The 18,284-nt window shown below is 35.3% G+C and overlaps 1 protein-coding gene across 1 annotated transcript in view; it reads left to right on the forward strand.

Moving 5' to 3' along the window:
• Window positions 1–18,284, forward strand: part of MLIP (muscular LMNA interacting protein) — a 203,948-nt gene that overhangs the window by 122,441 nt on the left and 63,223 nt on the right. The window contains exons 5-8 of the mRNA XM_016198059.2: window positions 4,618–4,689; window positions 13,453–13,518; window positions 13,602–13,685; window positions 13,792–13,851. Of these exons, the coding sequence (XP_016053545.2) occupies window positions 4,618–4,689; window positions 13,453–13,518; window positions 13,602–13,685; window positions 13,792–13,851 (282 nt within the window). The remainder of the gene's footprint in view (window positions 1–4,617; window positions 4,690–13,452; window positions 13,519–13,601; window positions 13,686–13,791; window positions 13,852–18,284) is intronic.

Below are 18,284 nucleotides of genomic sequence, written 5' to 3' on the forward strand. Positions count from 1 at the left end.
TTCTTAGCTTCCACCATCATCTCTTCCTCTCCTACTCTTCCACTTCAGTTTTAAAAATCACTATAGAGATTGTGCTCTGCCAATGATTCAGATGGAAGGGAGGTGTCTGGGCAATCTTCTTCTGTGAAATGGAGCAGGCCCTCAGCTGAGCTTTCATCTTAGGGAAATTTTGACTCAGACAGTGCAGGCATGTCACTGAAGAGCAGGAAAGGTATGTTTAGAGCGATGCTCTCGTCTCTGCTCATTGATGCTTCTGGCAGGAGAAGTTGGCCATAGTGAAAGGGAGCCCCTTCACCAGAGTTCTCTTTTTGTTTTGTGTAATCTGAGAAACACCTTTACTTCAAATGTAATCATGAGTTCAAATCCCCGATTCCCCAGGCAACTAATATAGTTCACTTTGAGGTCTCATTGGTCTTTATTACTAGAGCCTTTACTAAAGTGGAAGAACTTTAGCCACCAGCAACAGGGGATAGGATAGGGGTGGGGAGCATTTTCTGAAGGAGAAGGGTATGTTCTTGCCATCCCCACTGTCACATCCAATATGTATGTTGCAAAGTCTAGCATTGCCTAAACATAACCTTTGCTGTGCACTTGTCATATAGTGGATATTTAAGACATATTTATTGAATGTTGACTGAGAGCATAGATTACAAATGGAGAGATACAATAAGTATCACTGGATTTTTTGCTAGATTCGGGATCAGGCTGGTCAGATCTGCCTTTTATGATTAGCTGATGGTGATTCCAGCCTGTAATACTACAGTCTGTTATTCAAGTTATAATTACCTTGACTAGAGTGATTCATAATTTTAAACAAAGGAAGGGAAAGCAATGAATTTAGTTTAACACCTGGAAGCCTTGGAATGCTGCAGAAGAAATACGTTCCAAATTAGAATATTGTTAAAAGAACACAGAGGAAATATGGTGAACTTAAAATGTAGCTCTTATGGTAACAAGAATGATTTTCAGACTGAAAGGGAAAAGCTATATATGTCTTAGAGATGCATAAAGCCTAAGATAGATGAGGAACTGGAAAGACTGCCTAGTTCTAAGTAAGTTCATATTTTTCTGGTCTAGATAAATTGTGTCTGAAAACAGATGAAATTTCTACTTCTACTGCAAGACTATTATAAATGATGGGAAATACGAGATTTACCAGGAAAAAAGGCAAGCCATATGTTCCATTTTTCAAAAAAATGGAAGATAATTTCTGAAAATGATAGCCTATATTCTTAGTTTGTGAATGTTTACAAAAACAGTTATAACTGGAAGTCAGACATTTTCTGCAGGCAATAGACATTTATTTATTGAATGCCTTCCAAGTTCTAGCTTTTGTGATATCTTTCACTATATCATGAACAAAAAGAGATATGCAAGTGTAATGATGTGTTTCTGTGAACTCACATTTGTTATAAGAGTTCAATCCAAAGCCTCCTCAAGGTCACTCTCTACTCTATCACCTTATTTCAAATTTCTGCACATTTATTCGTCTCTCTCTGACTTTTCTTTTGGTTTCTTATTTGTTTATAGTTTGTCTCCATTCATTAGGATGTAAGCTCTAGAGAGTAAAGGCTTTGTATGTTTTGTTCACTGTACTCATAGCAATGCATGTCACAAAGTACATACTCAAAAACATTTTGTTGAACGAATTCATGAATTAAACTGCTATATCTATATAGATTCATAGGATTGATCGGTGGCAGAATCCAGTAGACAAGAGCTTCCTATCCTTGATATATTACTTGAATGTAAATACAAATGGCATGCCTAACAAAGCGGTTCATGAAATAATATAAAAATTTTCTTCTTCATAGTTTACAATGACAGATCAAATCTAGTCAGATAAAATTGGATAGAGATAATACTTAAAGCACTATTTTTGGATCTGGAGAAGAACATACCTACAGAATGGAATTTAATTTCAACAAATATTTAAAAAAATAAAAGGATGAGGGATTTTTGGTGATAGCATGCTCAGTATGATCCAACATGATAATATGAAATAACTCCAACTTCACTCTCCTGTATACTCTAAACTCACCACAAAAACAAGGAAACAATTCCAATTATTATAATCTTCCTTGTATTAGTTGACTTTAATGTCAAATCCTGGAGGTGGTGATTATATTCTGCTTTATGTTAAAAATACATCTAGTTAAACACATTCTTTTAAAAAATTTAAAGAAATATCCGCAGAGCGAAATGATGAGAATAGTGACATTCCTCAGTTAAGGGTTGGTAAGGAGAGGTCCTTAGAAACAGCAGTACAACCATCATGCTGAAGACAGCTCTTAGAATGCGCATGACTCCAAGGGGCAGGGAACTGGGGACAATGGAGTAGTTGTACTGTATTTTTGGCTCAATATAATGGAAGAATTTTGCACCAATTCTAACAATTATGCTAAATGTGTTGCCTTGGGAGGTAGGCAGGTGTTTATGTGGTGGCAGAACAGAGAACCAGAGAGATTTATGTCTTAGATAAGGGATTAAACCAAATGACCTTCAACATCGCTTCTGATTCTAAGATTCTATGGCATGATGTGTGCATTAACGAGACACCTCTCTGTACAGGTTTCTCCAGCTATAGTCTTTTTTTTAAGAATTTTTTTTAAAAAAATATATCTTTATTGATTTCAGAGAGAGGAAAGGAGAGAGAGAGAGGGAGAGAGAGAGATAGAAACACCAGTGATGAGAGAGTCATTGATCGGCTGCCTTCTGCATGCCCCTGACTGGGGATCGAGCCCCCAACCTGGGCATGTGTCCTGATGGGAAATTGAACCCCGATCCCCTGGATCCTAGGTCGATGCTCAACCACTGAGCCACACCCGGCTGGGCTCCAGGTATAGTCTTTAGAGCAGATGAAGACAGGAGGACAAACATAAATGATTATGCTTCCTGAAATGCTAGGCAAGGGAATAGGGTAGGTAAGTGCCCTGTTGTTGAGCTGGAATGCTTACATCCGGATCCCAGCTATGGCTTCCAAGATAGTGACCTTAGATAAGCCGTTTAACATCACTGCACTTTAGTTTCCATATATCAAATGGATAGAATATAGAATCTACCTAACAGGCTTGCTGTAATAATGAAATGAGATAATACACAAAAAGCTTTTTGAATGGTGTCTTGCTCATAGTGATCGTTAGCTATTATTATTGCAACTATTATTACGGTTAAATATTTGTAAAACCATCATGGAGTATTAGTGGATATATTTTATTCTGTATTATTTGTTTTTAGATATTTATTGGGAGAATATATTATCTTATAGAGAAAGTATGGTTATGGGATCCAGGCAAGCCTGGCTGTCAAACCTGTTTCTACTCTTTATGAGCTGTTCAATCTTAGGTTAGACTACACCTGACCTCACCCTGTCTCCTCTTCCTAATGACTCTGTAATTATAGGGCTTCTGAAAAATTAAATGAGGCAATGTATATAATTTTTCCAGTAATAAATGTCAGCTCTTATTCCCCATGAAGAGATGACATTTCATTTTTTCTTTACCCAGATATGTATTGTCTGGAGACCATAGCAGTGCAAGATGATTATAGAGACTTAGGGCTTGAAAGGGACCTGAGACTTCTGCCAGGTCCGGAATATTGATTTTCTCTTACTGTCATTGGACGAGTTTAATGAAAGTTACTTCAGTTATACCTGTAAAACTCAAGGAATGTTTTTTCGTTTGATTGCCCTGTCTTCTTCTGTAGACCCTTTATTCAGCTCGGAGCTGTGTGCAGATTCCCCCTGACTCTGAGCCCCTGCGGAAGCCGCCTGAGACAGGCTTCTGAAGTGACAGGAGCCTTGAATTTAGTTAAGCAGCTTGGGACCCAGAGCAGCATCAAAGCCGGGCTTTTGATTATGCATATTATCCCGATTTCTACAACTTCCTCACGCTCAGCTTTCTCCCCCAAATACTACATAAAATGGAACTATATTGCTCTGAGTTGTACTTAAAACTCAGGAATTTTATCATTTGGTTCATTAACGTTACTATATTAGAAAGTACAGGAGATGGTGAGGTTTAAAAAGGAAATTTAAGATCAAGAGCTTTCTAGTTCTTCCGTTTTGGAGTTAAATTGAAAAATTACTTCTATTCAGAATATGCTGCTTATAAAAATGCTACTAAATTTTATGTATTCTGATCTTAGTTTTTATGAATGATGTAAGAGTGTATCAAGAGTTCAATATAATTTATTGGCATAATGTTTATTAATTATGGCACTACAGAAAAGAAACTCTTTCCTTCGAGAGTAAAAAACAAAACAAGATAACCCTCAAATGTAAAGAATAGTACAGTACTCCTACGAGGAAATACTGCTGTGAGAAATTTATATATAACTTTCTGGAGATTGATACTTTCAAGTTCTGAAGCTATATATCATATCATTGCCTATAATTCCCCAGGCTGCTATTTTACCACTGATAGTTCTTTGCTTCTCATTCTAATGAAATATTAACATGGGGAGCTAACTTTTTTCTGTCAAAAACGCCTTGTTCAAGCATAATAACTGTTTTCTCCGTTTCATAACTTGTCATTTAACCTGGTAGAACTAGTCTAAGTTACAACATATTCTTCCCTCTTTTCATCTCCACTCTTGCTTTCTGGTTGCCCACTCTAGCAGTACAAGACCAGTTCAAGCTACAAGGCTTTTGCAGCAATCCCTACCAACACATTGCTTCTGGAACAGAAGGTCAGTGTGGGCTCAAAAGCAGAGTGAATTTTATGTTTCTAATGTCATTTTTGTTATGTTTTCTAAAGTGTCTGTTTTCAAGGTCTGTCTTTACTAAAATAAAATTCTACTCTCAGTTTTGGGTGATGTGATGAAAACATCTTGGTAAATAAAATGGAAGACATTGTCGATTTATCACTAGAGGCTAGATATGAACCTAGAGTATCCAGTCCCATGTCAGTTAGCCCTGGAAAAGTTAGTTTCGATTTGGCTAGATCCCTGTCCTTTGGAATTTTAGGTGATTGTTATATTCAAAGAGCTTCCGCCTCTATTCGCATTGATCAAAAGAGTAGAGGTAAAATGGGGTTACATGTGGAACTAGCCACCTTAGTCAAAACTTGGTGACTCACAGTGGCTTCCACAGTGTAGAAACATGTTAGCTGAGTATCTAGCTTAGCTCCTCAAATCCCATCAGGGGCTAAACCTCCATTCCTGCTGGCTACTGATCCTACCTCCATAAATGAGAGGGAGGACTGAGATCACTTCCAATGACCCATGCTTTTGCATGGCTCCAGAGCATTTTTGCTTTGCTATTAAGAGCCATTAATTATAAAATTATAGGATTCTGCTTCAGTAGGTAAATTAAGTTAGAGTCTCTTGTTCAAAAGCACATTACAGATGCTCAAATGAAGGCCAAATGGAGGATCATATCAGAATCAAAGTGAATCAATTACCAAATCTATGAAATTATTCATTTCATATGTTATTTTTATGATATTTATTTGGGCAATTTATCTTTTTGTGCATTAAACCCATCCCCTCCACCTCTCTGGTGTAATTAGTGCTTCAAATACTGTTATTATCATTTGTCAAATGTGAATGTTTGCCAACCAGGTGGTATTTTGACCACTGGTTTATGAATCTACATTCTTGTTATTTTAGTATAATCTGGGGATTAAACCTTTATATGATCTCTTGTCTAAAAAGTAGGAATTGTTAGTGGGAAATGCTAAGTAGTATGTAGGTGAACATTAGTGGGAAGCCTTTCTTATATTGTATATCTCTGATAACTAATTCTAAATTATCTACATGTAGTCAAGAATCTATGCTCTGTGTATCTACATGCTTTGAACTGGGGCTTGGGAGGTGTCACTGGGCTGCAGAGAGACTGGAAGCTTTTTCTCTAGCTTCTCTTCTAAATTTCTACCTTTTATAACTCATTAAAAGAGGAGCCTAAAACTGATTTCAGGAGGCTTCAGAAGGATGCAAGGAGTGCACCAGTTGTCCCTTATTCTAATTGCCAGTTATTATGTTGAGTCCTAGTAGCAGCGTTTCCTCACCACAGACCCTCTGCCCATTTCACATGGACATTTCTGAAATCTGGTCATTAGTGTCTGCCTTCACAGAGGGGGAGATACTCTCCCCCAAAGCAGCCAGGCAAGGAGGAGAATAGGGGCCTATTGTGTCATGGTGTCCTTGCATCTCACCCGTCTCACCTAACCTGGCGTATTCTCCTGCACCTGTGTGCTTCTACTATATTAGCTCTTTATTTAGAAAGGTAACAGTTAATTCTTCTTGAAAGATTTTTGTAAGATAAAGCTGGATATCATTATTGGTTCCAGAATTTCTGTCTACCAGCTCTCTTCTCTTCTAATTAAATGGGTTTTAGAAATTTTAATCTATTCATCATTAAAAATGAGAACCATTAATTTAATTTCCAATTTCATTACAAACCCATTTCATCAATGTTTATGGTGGTATCACTGTACATTTAATCTAATGATAACTTCATATGGGAAAGGTTTTACGTTTTCAATTTTGAATAAACATGCTTTTTAGAAAAATTCTTCTTTTTATTTTTAGTATACCAAAATGCAAATATCATGATGCCTAATTTAAAATATTATTCCAGGGAGGACTGATTATTATACAAGCAGTAATGTGGGTTATTTTCTCTTGGTTAAGATAAATTGTTTTGGGACCATAAATATTTGAATTACTCAAAGATTTCACAATATGACTTGATGTTTGTTTTTTTTAGAGCCTTTGTATAATTCCACATATTTTTTGCTGGCTTTCCCATGGTATGTGTTCCTCAAGAAGAAACTTTACTTTGTAAGACTTTTTAAATAACAAAAGCCCTATCCCAAGATTTTATGCGAGTTTATTTCGATTTTCATTAATATTTCTTGAATAATATTATGCTGCTCTTTTAATGGTTATGCCAGCAGTTTTCAACTGGCGTGTCATGACAGGCACACAGGTGTGCTGCAAGAATGTTTAAAACATGCAATACCTGACTATTTAGTCAGGAGCACTGACCTCTTTTCCCTTAGATTGTCAAATAAAAAAATGACAGCAGCCAACACAGCAAAAGCCATCTGGTGTGAATGAATCAAAATTATACCTATTTTTTTGTCAGATCAGCAAAAAATATAATATTTTTGGTGTGCCTCAGAATTTTAGTAATTAGTTTATGTGTGCCATGAGATGAAAAGTTTGAAAATTGCTGGTTTATACAATGAAACATATGCTGTTTCAATCACAGGAATTTATTTCTGAATTGAGTGGGAAAATTAAGACTGTAATAATCAGAAACTCACCTATTTTGGAAAGCATTAACATTTTGGAATATTTTAAATCACAGAAACTTTTTTGAGTTCCCTTCAGTATCACACAGAACATCAAGCACTGGAGTTTCATTATAATACTCTGTTAGCGTCTATGCTGTAGAATGCCTTGAAGATAGAACTAACATTTAATTCAAGTCTTAGTTCAACAATTAATTCTCTCACCCAGTCAGATTAAACCTATGGTTGACATTTTAGACAACATTCTGTTTTATAGCATATAGTATAATTAGTCAGGAACTTAAAACTAATACTATTTTTAAAAGCAAGATTTTCTTCAAATTCAATACAGGTGTCCCTTGCAATGAGACATTAAGCCATCATTGAATCACTGGGCTGGTTTCAGATTTAATCATCCCTAGATGAAGCACATAATTTTCAAAAGAGTACATTTTGTTGGCAAGGAATATGAGGTTTCTGGTACTTCTGTTCTATAATTTATTTTCTGCATCAAAACTGAAATTTATAGCTCATTCAGTCTTCTATCTTTTTTCCCTATGTACATTTAGGAGGGAAGCATTTTTAGCCTAATTCTTAACAAGGGCTTTATAGGAAGAGGTAATGTAAGTGTCGTCTTTTAACATGTTTGCTTCAGGGCCTTTGGCTTAATCTGCTGCCAATAATCATCCCCCAGATTGAAGTGAGGATGAAGCACAAGTGATTATAAAGCAGGAACAAAGTCACCAGGCTACTTTGCATTTGTGCCTGTCCACCAACCTCATTACTATAATTTCAACCATATGCTGAGCTCTGTGGAGAAAATAATTTTGATAGGAACATTATTTTTTAGTCTCTATGTGTCTACTATTCTTTTCAGAGAATGTTAAATGTGTTTCTTGTATTGACTAAGTTTTCTTTCTATCGTCTGAGTCTGATAGCAATGGATAAAAAGTTAAAATTAAACTGAAGAGCACATATTATTCCAAATACATGGATTATTATTTTTATTGTGCACTTGTGTTAAGGAAAGAAAAGATGAAGGTGGGAATATTTTCATGAAATCACATAATATGCATCTTTATTGTCTCTCAAGTAATTAATGTTTTCCATAATAATATAAATTTTCTTCTTGAAAATAATTTGAATTCATTGTTCTTTTTCTTACAAGTATTCCTCAGTATAAAATCAAGGCTATGATTACTACTATCTTCCAACAAAGGCATTACTATCCGACAAGTGGCATTATAAAGATAGATTTAATTCATAAACTACGTATGTTTGAAAAAGAATTCTAGAGGAGCTCAATTTTATAAATAGCATATATAAATTGCAGGATTAATTATTTAAACAAAAGTTCTGGGATAAAAATTAATATTTTTTCAGTGGGAGGAAGGTAAAGAATAACTATTTTGAAGACTGCTAAAAAAAAATTAGAAACTTAAAGATTTGAGATCTCATCAGCTGTCAAATCAATTTATTCTAAGTTGCCAGTTTAATTTTTGAAGACATGAGTTGGTAAACTCCAATCTGATTAAACATATGTCTTTGGGTGAGACTATTTTAAGATCTCTGCAAGTCTGAAAAATTTAACAAAATCTGGTTGCTAACTTAGCATATGGCCCATACTAGAGAGATGTCTCTTAATTTAGATTAGTATAAATAGTGAATGTGTCCCCAATTTCTTTAGCAATGGAGAATTGCCAGGACCCAAATCTATACTAATTGGTTCTCCTCAGGCGGTTGTCTACTGTGCACATATCTCTATTAAAACACTTAGCAAAACATATTTAATTATGCATATTGGTTGTTTTATTTTTTACCATGTACTATTTGAGAGAATATAGTAGAATTTTGCTAAATACTTATTGAATAAATTAATTTAGTTTATAGTTGGGTATGTCTCTAAAATTTCCAATTTTACTCCATGGGATTTTTAAGACAAATTTTTGTTTCAGAGGATTATAAAAATAAAGGGGTCTAGTGTATGACAGTTGGGGTGATGACAATTAAGAATCTTCCTTTAGGGTCGAATGAGCCTCATCAATTCTGCTTCCATGGAAAAGATATAAGGGACCTTCTGCTACAAAGGAAGTAAGTTGGTTTTAGACTTGGCACCTTTTAACAATTAGAGAATAAGGGCTCGATGGCTACCATATAGACTGCTGTAGTGTATCAGACACTGAGCTGAAGGCTTTACTGTCCTCCCAGCTCTGTGAAGGTTTTGATGATCACAGATGCCGCGTAGATGCCCCAAAACAGCAGGGCTGGTATGTGGCTGAGTTGGGTCCAAGTGGGATCTGATTACCCCCTAGCCGCTCCCGGCTCCTCACACGCCGGGGGCACCAGCTAGCTAAAGTGAAGGACTGAGGAAGAGACAATGATTTTGGATCCCTGTCTATTACACTTTTTTCATTACCTGCTAAAATATATTTAAATTCAAATTAAATTAGAACAACAAAAGCATGCTTTTAAATGAAGAACAATGAAAGGAAATTGGAAATGATTTAGCTCTGAGAAGACTTTCCTGAGTAAGGAATTACAAAACCAGCCCCATTCCTTGAACTACTGAAAGAGATGAGGTGAATGACAGAGGAGGAGCTGCTGACTGGAAATAAGAACCCCCTTCTCATACCCTCGATTAAATGAAGGAGAAGTATGGGCCTTTCTGCCCCTGAGCCTTGATGGGTGGATTCGGAACTGTCTGAAACGGTTAGCAAAACTCCCTTTTCTCCTGTGTAGGGAGAACACACATTTAACTCTCCAAAGGCTTTGGGATCAAGACCACCAAGCAGATTTCCCTAGTTCTTAATATTTTTAAACCAATCATAAGACAACAGTCTAATGATAAATATTCCTGGATCTTTAAAGAAGCTGTGCTTTTATATATCTGGAAGCCCCTTTGGTTTACAGTGCCCCCTTTTCTTCAGATTCGAATGCTATTCAGATCTGAATTGCCAACTAGATAACCTAAGTGAGAGTTATTTTCTAAGAATATCTTCAATCCTATAAATGGTTTTGTATTAATGACTAAAAAAGAGTAAAGCTTTTATAGCCCTCATAGGGTTTATTTCACCAAATGTCTGGCAATGTATAAGGGCATTTAGGTTTATCCTGAATCATTGTTTGGGGGGAGGGGGGTTGACTTGATCTTTACTAAAATATAGTAACTCACCCATGAACTTTTTGAAATCCAATCCAATTAGATAGCCTAGGCATCACAAAAAGTTTACAAACCCCTTTAGATTATTCTTCCTTTGAAAGCAGTTAAATTTCTAACTCTACTTAGAGTGCAACTACAGCATTTTATCTTTAGATAATTTTTAGACCTTAATCCTATTTCCAAAGTGAGTACATTAGACTGATTTAATATATCTGATGAAAAATTGTTTGCAATTCCATCAGAGATATTCCCTTTGCTGGGGGAACACCTATTACAGTTTATTGGCATGTACTCCCATAAGGACTTGGATTTACAATGCTTGCTTGTAATACTTAGCTATTAAATATAATGTAGTATTGAGCTCAAAAACTATTTTCTTTTAAACATCAGACTTACTATATTTCTTTTCAAAAATGAGGACCCAAAGATGGCCATTCCAAGCAAAATAGCACTACTTTTAATGAGAATATTTCTGATAACTTATATTAGTTAAGAATCTTTGAAAATAGAATTCATAGCATGTCCCAATTATGACTCACTTGGCCATAGTCCAATTTGATAGAAAAAAATATGTTTTAATAAAAATCTTTTATTGGAGAATATTCGGAAAGAACTTCACTCAAAATTAATAAATATAAAGAAACATTGATACGGTCCTGCTGGCTAAGTTGTGAAAAAGCAATCTACAGTCATATTTCCGGTTAATAGAGATTTAATATATTTTATTTTAATAACATTTTTGTACTTCAGAGAAACTACATTTTATGGCTGCCAGAAGGAGTGGATCAAGATGATACATTTGAAAACTTCTCATCAATAAAAAATCAATTTTAGTAAATTTCAAGGCTATTTAAGCTCAAAATAACCCCCTTCCAAATTCTACTGCAGTCTTAGTATTGTCCCCATTTCAAAGTTTCAGCACATTAATGACCTACCACTAGTTATCTTCCTTAATTTTCAAATCGTTCTGAATAGTTTTAATTTTTTTTTTCTTTGAGTAAATTTCAGTATTTTAAATAGCCTAATGAGAGTTGTGTTTGCCTATAATAAGTTTCCACAGAGAAATCAGGATATGAACCTTATTTGATTTTACGTGAACAAATATTCTGTCATTAAATTAACCCTGACCACATGCTCAGATCTTTGATGGTAAACAAATTCAATTCAAATATGGGAAAAGAAATTATTTATTTGTTAGTTAAAATATTTAGAGTTTAAACTACTTCTCTAGAGTGTTTTACTGAGGAGTATTAAAATCACATTTTTTCTATGATTTATTTATTAATTTAACTTCATTAATTTGTCAGTTTACCCTTTCAATCCATCCTAAAGACTTTTATTGAGCATATATCATGTGCTTTCTCCTGAAGCCACAAAAATAAAATACCATATTTTCCCTATTGTAATAGGACAAATGGTCCAGCATGCTGGAGATAGAATTAGAAAGGTAATTATGATGCAATATACTTAAGTTATGTGAAGGTGATAGGGTGTCCCAACTTGACAAATGTATTGTAGAATTAGAGTAAAAGAGAAAAAGGCTAAGAATTAGACAAGGCATTTTTAAAGAATGAAATCTGCTGCTTGCCCTCAAAGCAAGGCTCACTATGAATTTATGTTATGAAAGTATGCTATTGATACATAGAATAAAGTAGAATATAGAACAGCTCACATCTATACAAATGATAAATGAAACAGTGTCAATAAAGGAGAGGGGAATGAACATATGAAAGATGCCCAAACCAAAAAATCATCAGGGAAATGAAATCTAAAACCAAAGAGAGATATTTGATGTATTTTAAGATGTTAACAATTTTTTTAAACTGTGAAAACAAGAGCTCTCATTCATTGTTATGATGAGTATAAATTATTCAATTGTTTTTAAGACCAATTTGAGAATATCTGATATAGGTAGTTCTCCATGATTACACTATTGTGCAGATCCTTTAATCTTAAAACTAAAGATGTGTGTCTAAAGAAATGTGTACATGGATGATAGAGAAAATTGGAGACACCTTAAATATCCAGCAACAGAAGAAAGTATCCATTTTTTTGTGTGTGGGATATGCATACAGTGGAATCCTATGTGTAAGTGAATGACAACAATTAAATACATGGGAAAAGTGATAATGTAGGAAGAAATTTTCAATGGTGATGGATATATGTATAGCCTAGATCATAACTTGACAAATGGTTAAAAAAAAAAACCACAACAAAAAACAAAGCAAGTACCAAAAGCATACATTATACTTACACAAAATTAGAAGGATTGAGCATAACAGCCTCATAGCATGTTTAATGATGTATACATGTATGAATATGATGAAAAAAATTATTGACATACGTTTGTTGATAAACACAAAATGGATGGGAATGGTTACCTCTCATGAGGAGGGAGAAGCAGCAGGTGGGAGGAATCACCCAGCTTCTGTTTCACCTCATAGTCTCAATGGAGTGAATGCAGTGAACGAGTTGTGTATCTGAACTCTACCATAGCAAACTAAAAGTACGTTTCATTTTGAAAATAGCTGTCATTTGAAGCCAAATCTGATGAATAAGGTAGCCAAGACTTTTTAGATATAAATGATTAAAAACTTTTTAGATATAAATGATTAAAAATGAGGTCAGATTATTTTTATTCAGTGTGCATGTTTCTTGCAAATTGGTCCTGAAGCATTTCCTCAAGAATGGTTTTTGCAAAATTTTGAGAAATGGCTACATCATTGTTATTTCTGTGTGGAGTTTCTATTAGGGCACTTCTTTGAAGGGAGCAAGACTCTTCTGTATGTATAAGATGTCCAGGTTCTAGTTTGTATGTTAAAAGCACAGCCTCCTTTCTTTATCCCAACATCTTTTAATAGAGATTTTGATTCCACGAGAGAAACTGGACAAATGTGGAAAATGCTTCCATGTCAGAGAAGAGCTCATCAAATTATCCAAAGATTTTTTTTCTGGGAAATATTGAGATATACAGCGATTTCTTTGAAGATACTTTTCTATGACATTTATGTTTGACTAAAAGCCTCACATAAGAACTATTTCATTTACCACTAGGCACTAGATGAGCCAGCCAAGACCGAAAGTCTCTCCAAGGACAACCCATTATACCCACCTCTGGAGGTAATGACTTCATATTACCCCTGCTTTTGAAATTCAATCCCAAAACTCATTGCTAACTCAGTACCTGGTTTCAATTCTTCCAGTTTTGTTTCCCTGCACAGCTCAGGCAGCAAACTGAAGAGCTCTGTGCTACCATTGATAAGGTCTTACAGGATTCCTTGTCTATGGTAATGCCTTAGACTAGAATGTGCAATTCAAACATTTGCTTGCTTGTCTTCATTGGCCTCTACTTGAGTACGATGCATCACAAGCTTGTCCTCTTTTATTTTCCAGCATTCTTCTGGCTCTCCTTCAAGCTCCCTACAGAAATTGTTGAGTTCGGACACTGTCAAAGTATGTATATGCTTAATATAATTTACTGAACCATGAGAATTTCTATATCAATGATTTTTAAGCTGCATGTCAAAGCCCAATAGTGAATTGGGAAATTAATTTAGTGGGTAGCAACCAGCACTTTTTTGGTCAGCAAATGGCATTTAAAAAATAGAATAGTAACAATGTAAAATGCCAGACTCTATTCTAAGCAGTATAGGTATTATTGAAATTTACATCAGTTTGTTTACATATACTACATGGGTATGTGTGTACAGGGTTGCTAAGTAAAATCTGTTTCTAACTGTGGGCCAAGTTCAAAACACTTTGAAGACCAATATATTATACTGTGTTATATGCTGGCATTTTCAGAAGCTCTGTGGAAGTAACTGCATGTAGAATTTGTTGCCTAATCTCATCCCCAACCATATCTTCAATACTTATGTAATTCACAGCCATTTAGAGTTGTAGAAGTGGAAAATGAAGTAGACTAAAGCATCATTAGTCTAAGAGCTTTAATACAGATTATTTCTGGAATATTTTTTCTTTTGGTTGACAGAATCTATTTCATTGTTCTTTGACTCAGAGGGATAGGAGCCTGGATATTTTAGATTGTTAGGACCCTACCAAAGCATTAATTGTTGCATTTACATAATTAAATATTTTCTTCTTATAATGTAGCCTTTTTCATTTGTTGGAATAAAATCCTACATTTTCTCAAGTTTTTGTTTGAATGCTTAATACAGACCTACTTATCCAAATTTTAAAATGATTGTGGTTTTTTCTTTATTGATAATTGTTAGTTTTGTTTCTCAGCCTAATGTTCTTTCTTGGAATTAGTATACCTTGCGCATGTTCTTTTTAAAAATTAGATACTATGTATAAGGTAGAAATGTAGAAATTGCTTATAATTAGAAGAGTAATCCCAATTATCAATTGGGACATTATTGACAAATATCCATTAATAATGACTCTGAAGCCTAGTAACCATTAATTGTCAGTATTAAAAAATTATATTTTTGCAGAGAGGACCTACAAATGAGTAATTGTAGTTTCTGTGTTTATTATCTATTTAGTTGTATATTCTTTGTCCTTTAATCTAAAAATATTAAACAGTTTGCTTTGCCAAAAACCACTATGTAAATCTTAAAATATATTTTTTCTTATTTTATTTGTTTAACATATAAAAATACCCTATATTATATTAACTGTAATGGGGATACGATTTAAATAATAACATATGAATAATCATCATTATTATTGATTTATTTAACAAATATTTAATGCTTATAGTATTTAAAAACATTATTCTAGGTCATGGTTATTAAGGCGATTATTTCATTCAACAAATATTTATTTAGTGACTACTATGGGCCTGGCACTGTGGGGCATTAGGGAGATAGATAATGGTGAACAAGGCAGAGTAACCTAGAGGGGCCATACTTTGAATGTAATAATCAGAAAGTAGAATTCACGCTGAGACCAAAGATGGAAAAAAACCAACCAGAGAAAGATGAGAGAGAACAGCTTTCAGGCAGAGGAGTAGTCACATGCAAATTTCCTGAGTCAGGAGAGTGCTTAGTGTGTGTGAAGATGGTGACAGGTGTGTCTGCAGCATGGTGAGCTGGGGTGAACCATGGAGCATGAGATTGAGAAGTGGGCTAAGGACAGTGAAGATCAGTATATGCCATGGCATGAAGTTTGAGTTCCAAGGAAAACTGGAAAACATAAAAATATGGGGGAAATAATATGAAACCATTGAAAAAGATCACAATGGGTGCTACAAAGAGGCTCCTGAGGCCAGGGAGGCAGCCAATGAAGTTGGCCTGGGTAGGGTCGGTCCACAGCGAGAGGCGCATGTGGGTATGAGAGAGAGATTTCAGACTTGCTGCAGGTTTGGATGTGAGTGTGAAGGGGGGAAGAATCACCGGTGAGCTCCAGGTCTCTTCCTTGAGCAAAGCTGACAGTGAAGGAGGCACAGTGTGGTAGAGGAAAGAGAGTTGATGTTTGTTTTGGGCAGGATGACCTTGAGGTGTGTTTCGAGGAGGACTTAAACCTATGTGTCTGGAGGGCAGTGGAAGAGATCTGGGGTTGACCAGCACATGGATGTTGTGAGCTCCCTGTACAGAGCCCCAAGGAACAAAACATTGCAGATCCAATAAAGGAGGTGGAGTGGGCACCTACAGAGGAGAAAAAAAGTCCATTGTATAAAAATCAGAGCAGTATGGTATCATGGAAGCTACAGGAGAAGAGAATTGAATAGAATATAATTGCGGTGCTGCCAGGAGCAAGAGAAAGCTAAGCCTAGAGAAGCGTTTATTTTGGACTTATATATTTGAATCATTACGGTTATATTTTTATTAACCTCTTCTTTATTTAGATCCTTATTTCTCACAAATTTGTAGCTTTATCGTGGATTTACTTTTTTCCTTGGAATCTTGTTGAAAATTGTATTCAACAAAGTCTGATTGTTTTGATTCAATTGTATGGCCTCTGTCCCTGAAAATGTCTTTTTCTTTGCGCATTCATTTAAATTATAATTTCACTGGGCATAAAATTATAGATCCTCTCTCTTCAACATTTTTTACCCCAGGTTCTTTTACTTCAACACCATTTGAAAGTATTTGTCAGCATGATATTTACTCCTCTGCTACTCCCCATTTACAGAGTGGTACTGTAAGCTTTTAGTATTTTTACCTTTATCTATGATGTGACTGAGTTTTCTTATAATGTGCCTAGGTGTGCATTTGATTCTCTTATGTATCTGGATTGGTACTCTCTTTGATCTTTCACTTAGAGCCTTTAAATTTTTCTTCCCTTTATATTCAGGATAATTTTGAGTGATTTTTTCAGATGTTTCTTTCCTGCTTGGGACTCTTAAAATACCGCGGTTGTCACTTTTGCTTCTGTACTCCATATCTCTTAATCTTTATAAATTTTTTTCTATTTATTGCTTCCTGATTCCTTCAAGAGTGTTTCTTGATCTGATAGTCCGGCTCAAGTATTTGTTCAGTGTCTATTTTGATCTTTGATGCCCATGCAAAGTTCTTTCTTGTAGCTTATAAAGTTCTTTTATTTCAAGTTAGGCTTATTGAGGTATAATTACTCACTGTAAAATTTACCCTTTCAGTGTACAGTTCCATGACTTCTGACAAAGCATACAGCTATGTAACCACCCTCACATCGCAGATACAAAACACTTCCATCATATAAAAAAGTTCCTTCTGCTTCTTTGTGGTGTATCTCTCTCTCCAACTCAAGTACTGGGCAACCACTGATCTTTTCTCTGTCTCTATACATTTGCCTTTTCAAATGTCATATAAATAGAATTATAAAGTATGAAGTCTCTTGAGTCTGACTTTTTATACCTAGTAGAAGGCAACTGAGTTGATTCACTCATATTTTTGCATGTATCAGTGGTTCATTTCTTGTTATTGCTGAGTAGCATGCCATTGTATAGTTGTACCATACATTTACTATTCACCAGTTGATGGACAATTGAATTATAGGTTCTTTTTTTTCACCATCCCTAAATTTTACTCCCTTACACTACCTCTTGCTTCCCTTATCTTTGTGATGAGAAGCAATATGAATGAGAAAGCAGAGACAGACTATGTAAAACAAACAAACAAATGCAGCTGCTTTGGAATGTTGGGCTGTGAAGGGGAGAGGGGAGTTGGGTCAATAGTGGGGTGGACTACAATTTTTCATTTGCTTAAGGCTAGAAACTTGGGTGTTAAGTTTTTGTCTCTCTTTCTCTCACATTTAATTTCTTTTGTATTAGAGATGCTGTTGCTGTATATTCAAAATATATGTAGAATATGCTTATTTCATAAGTTATATGCCCCTGAGCCATCCTCGTGTTTAGCTGGATAGTACATAGCCTTTCTTCTATACCCTTGCTTCACTATAATTTATTCTAAACACATAAAACAGAGGGATTCTTTTAATGAATAAGTCAGATTATGACCCTCCTGTGCTTAAAACCAGCAGTGCCTACATAGTTCCCTCAGAATATAAGCCAAAGTCCTTATAAGACCCCAGGAGGGCTTCTGAGACCTGGCTCTCTAACACGTCCATGATCTGTTCTCCAACTTCCCCCTTTGCCCACTTCTCTCCAGTCCTGCTCGCTACCTTGCTGGGTCTTGGATGTCCCATGCTCCTGCTTTAGCAGTTAGTTCTTTCTCAATCAACCCTGTCAGTTTTTATAGTTTCTAGTTTCCTGTAAAATTTTGCAAGCTTTACTTTCACCTCAAACAGTATGGTTAAATATGGTGTTTTTTCAGTCTTGTTCTAAGAAAACAAATTCCTGGATTCTTTGTGGGTCTTTTCTGTTTCCTGTGGCTGCTCGTTGTCACATTGTCTTACCTCTTTGTTTCTCTGAATCAAATTGTGTGTTGGATAGTCTACTTGAAAATTTATCTCTAGAAGTTATGTGAGGCCTCAGGTGGTCT

Source organism: Miniopterus natalensis, chromosome 5 (genome assembly GCF_054644295.1).
Source record: "Miniopterus natalensis isolate mMinNat1 chromosome 5, mMinNat1.hap1, whole genome shotgun sequence".
Taxonomy (NCBI): domain Eukaryota; kingdom Metazoa; phylum Chordata; class Mammalia; order Chiroptera; family Miniopteridae; genus Miniopterus; species Miniopterus natalensis.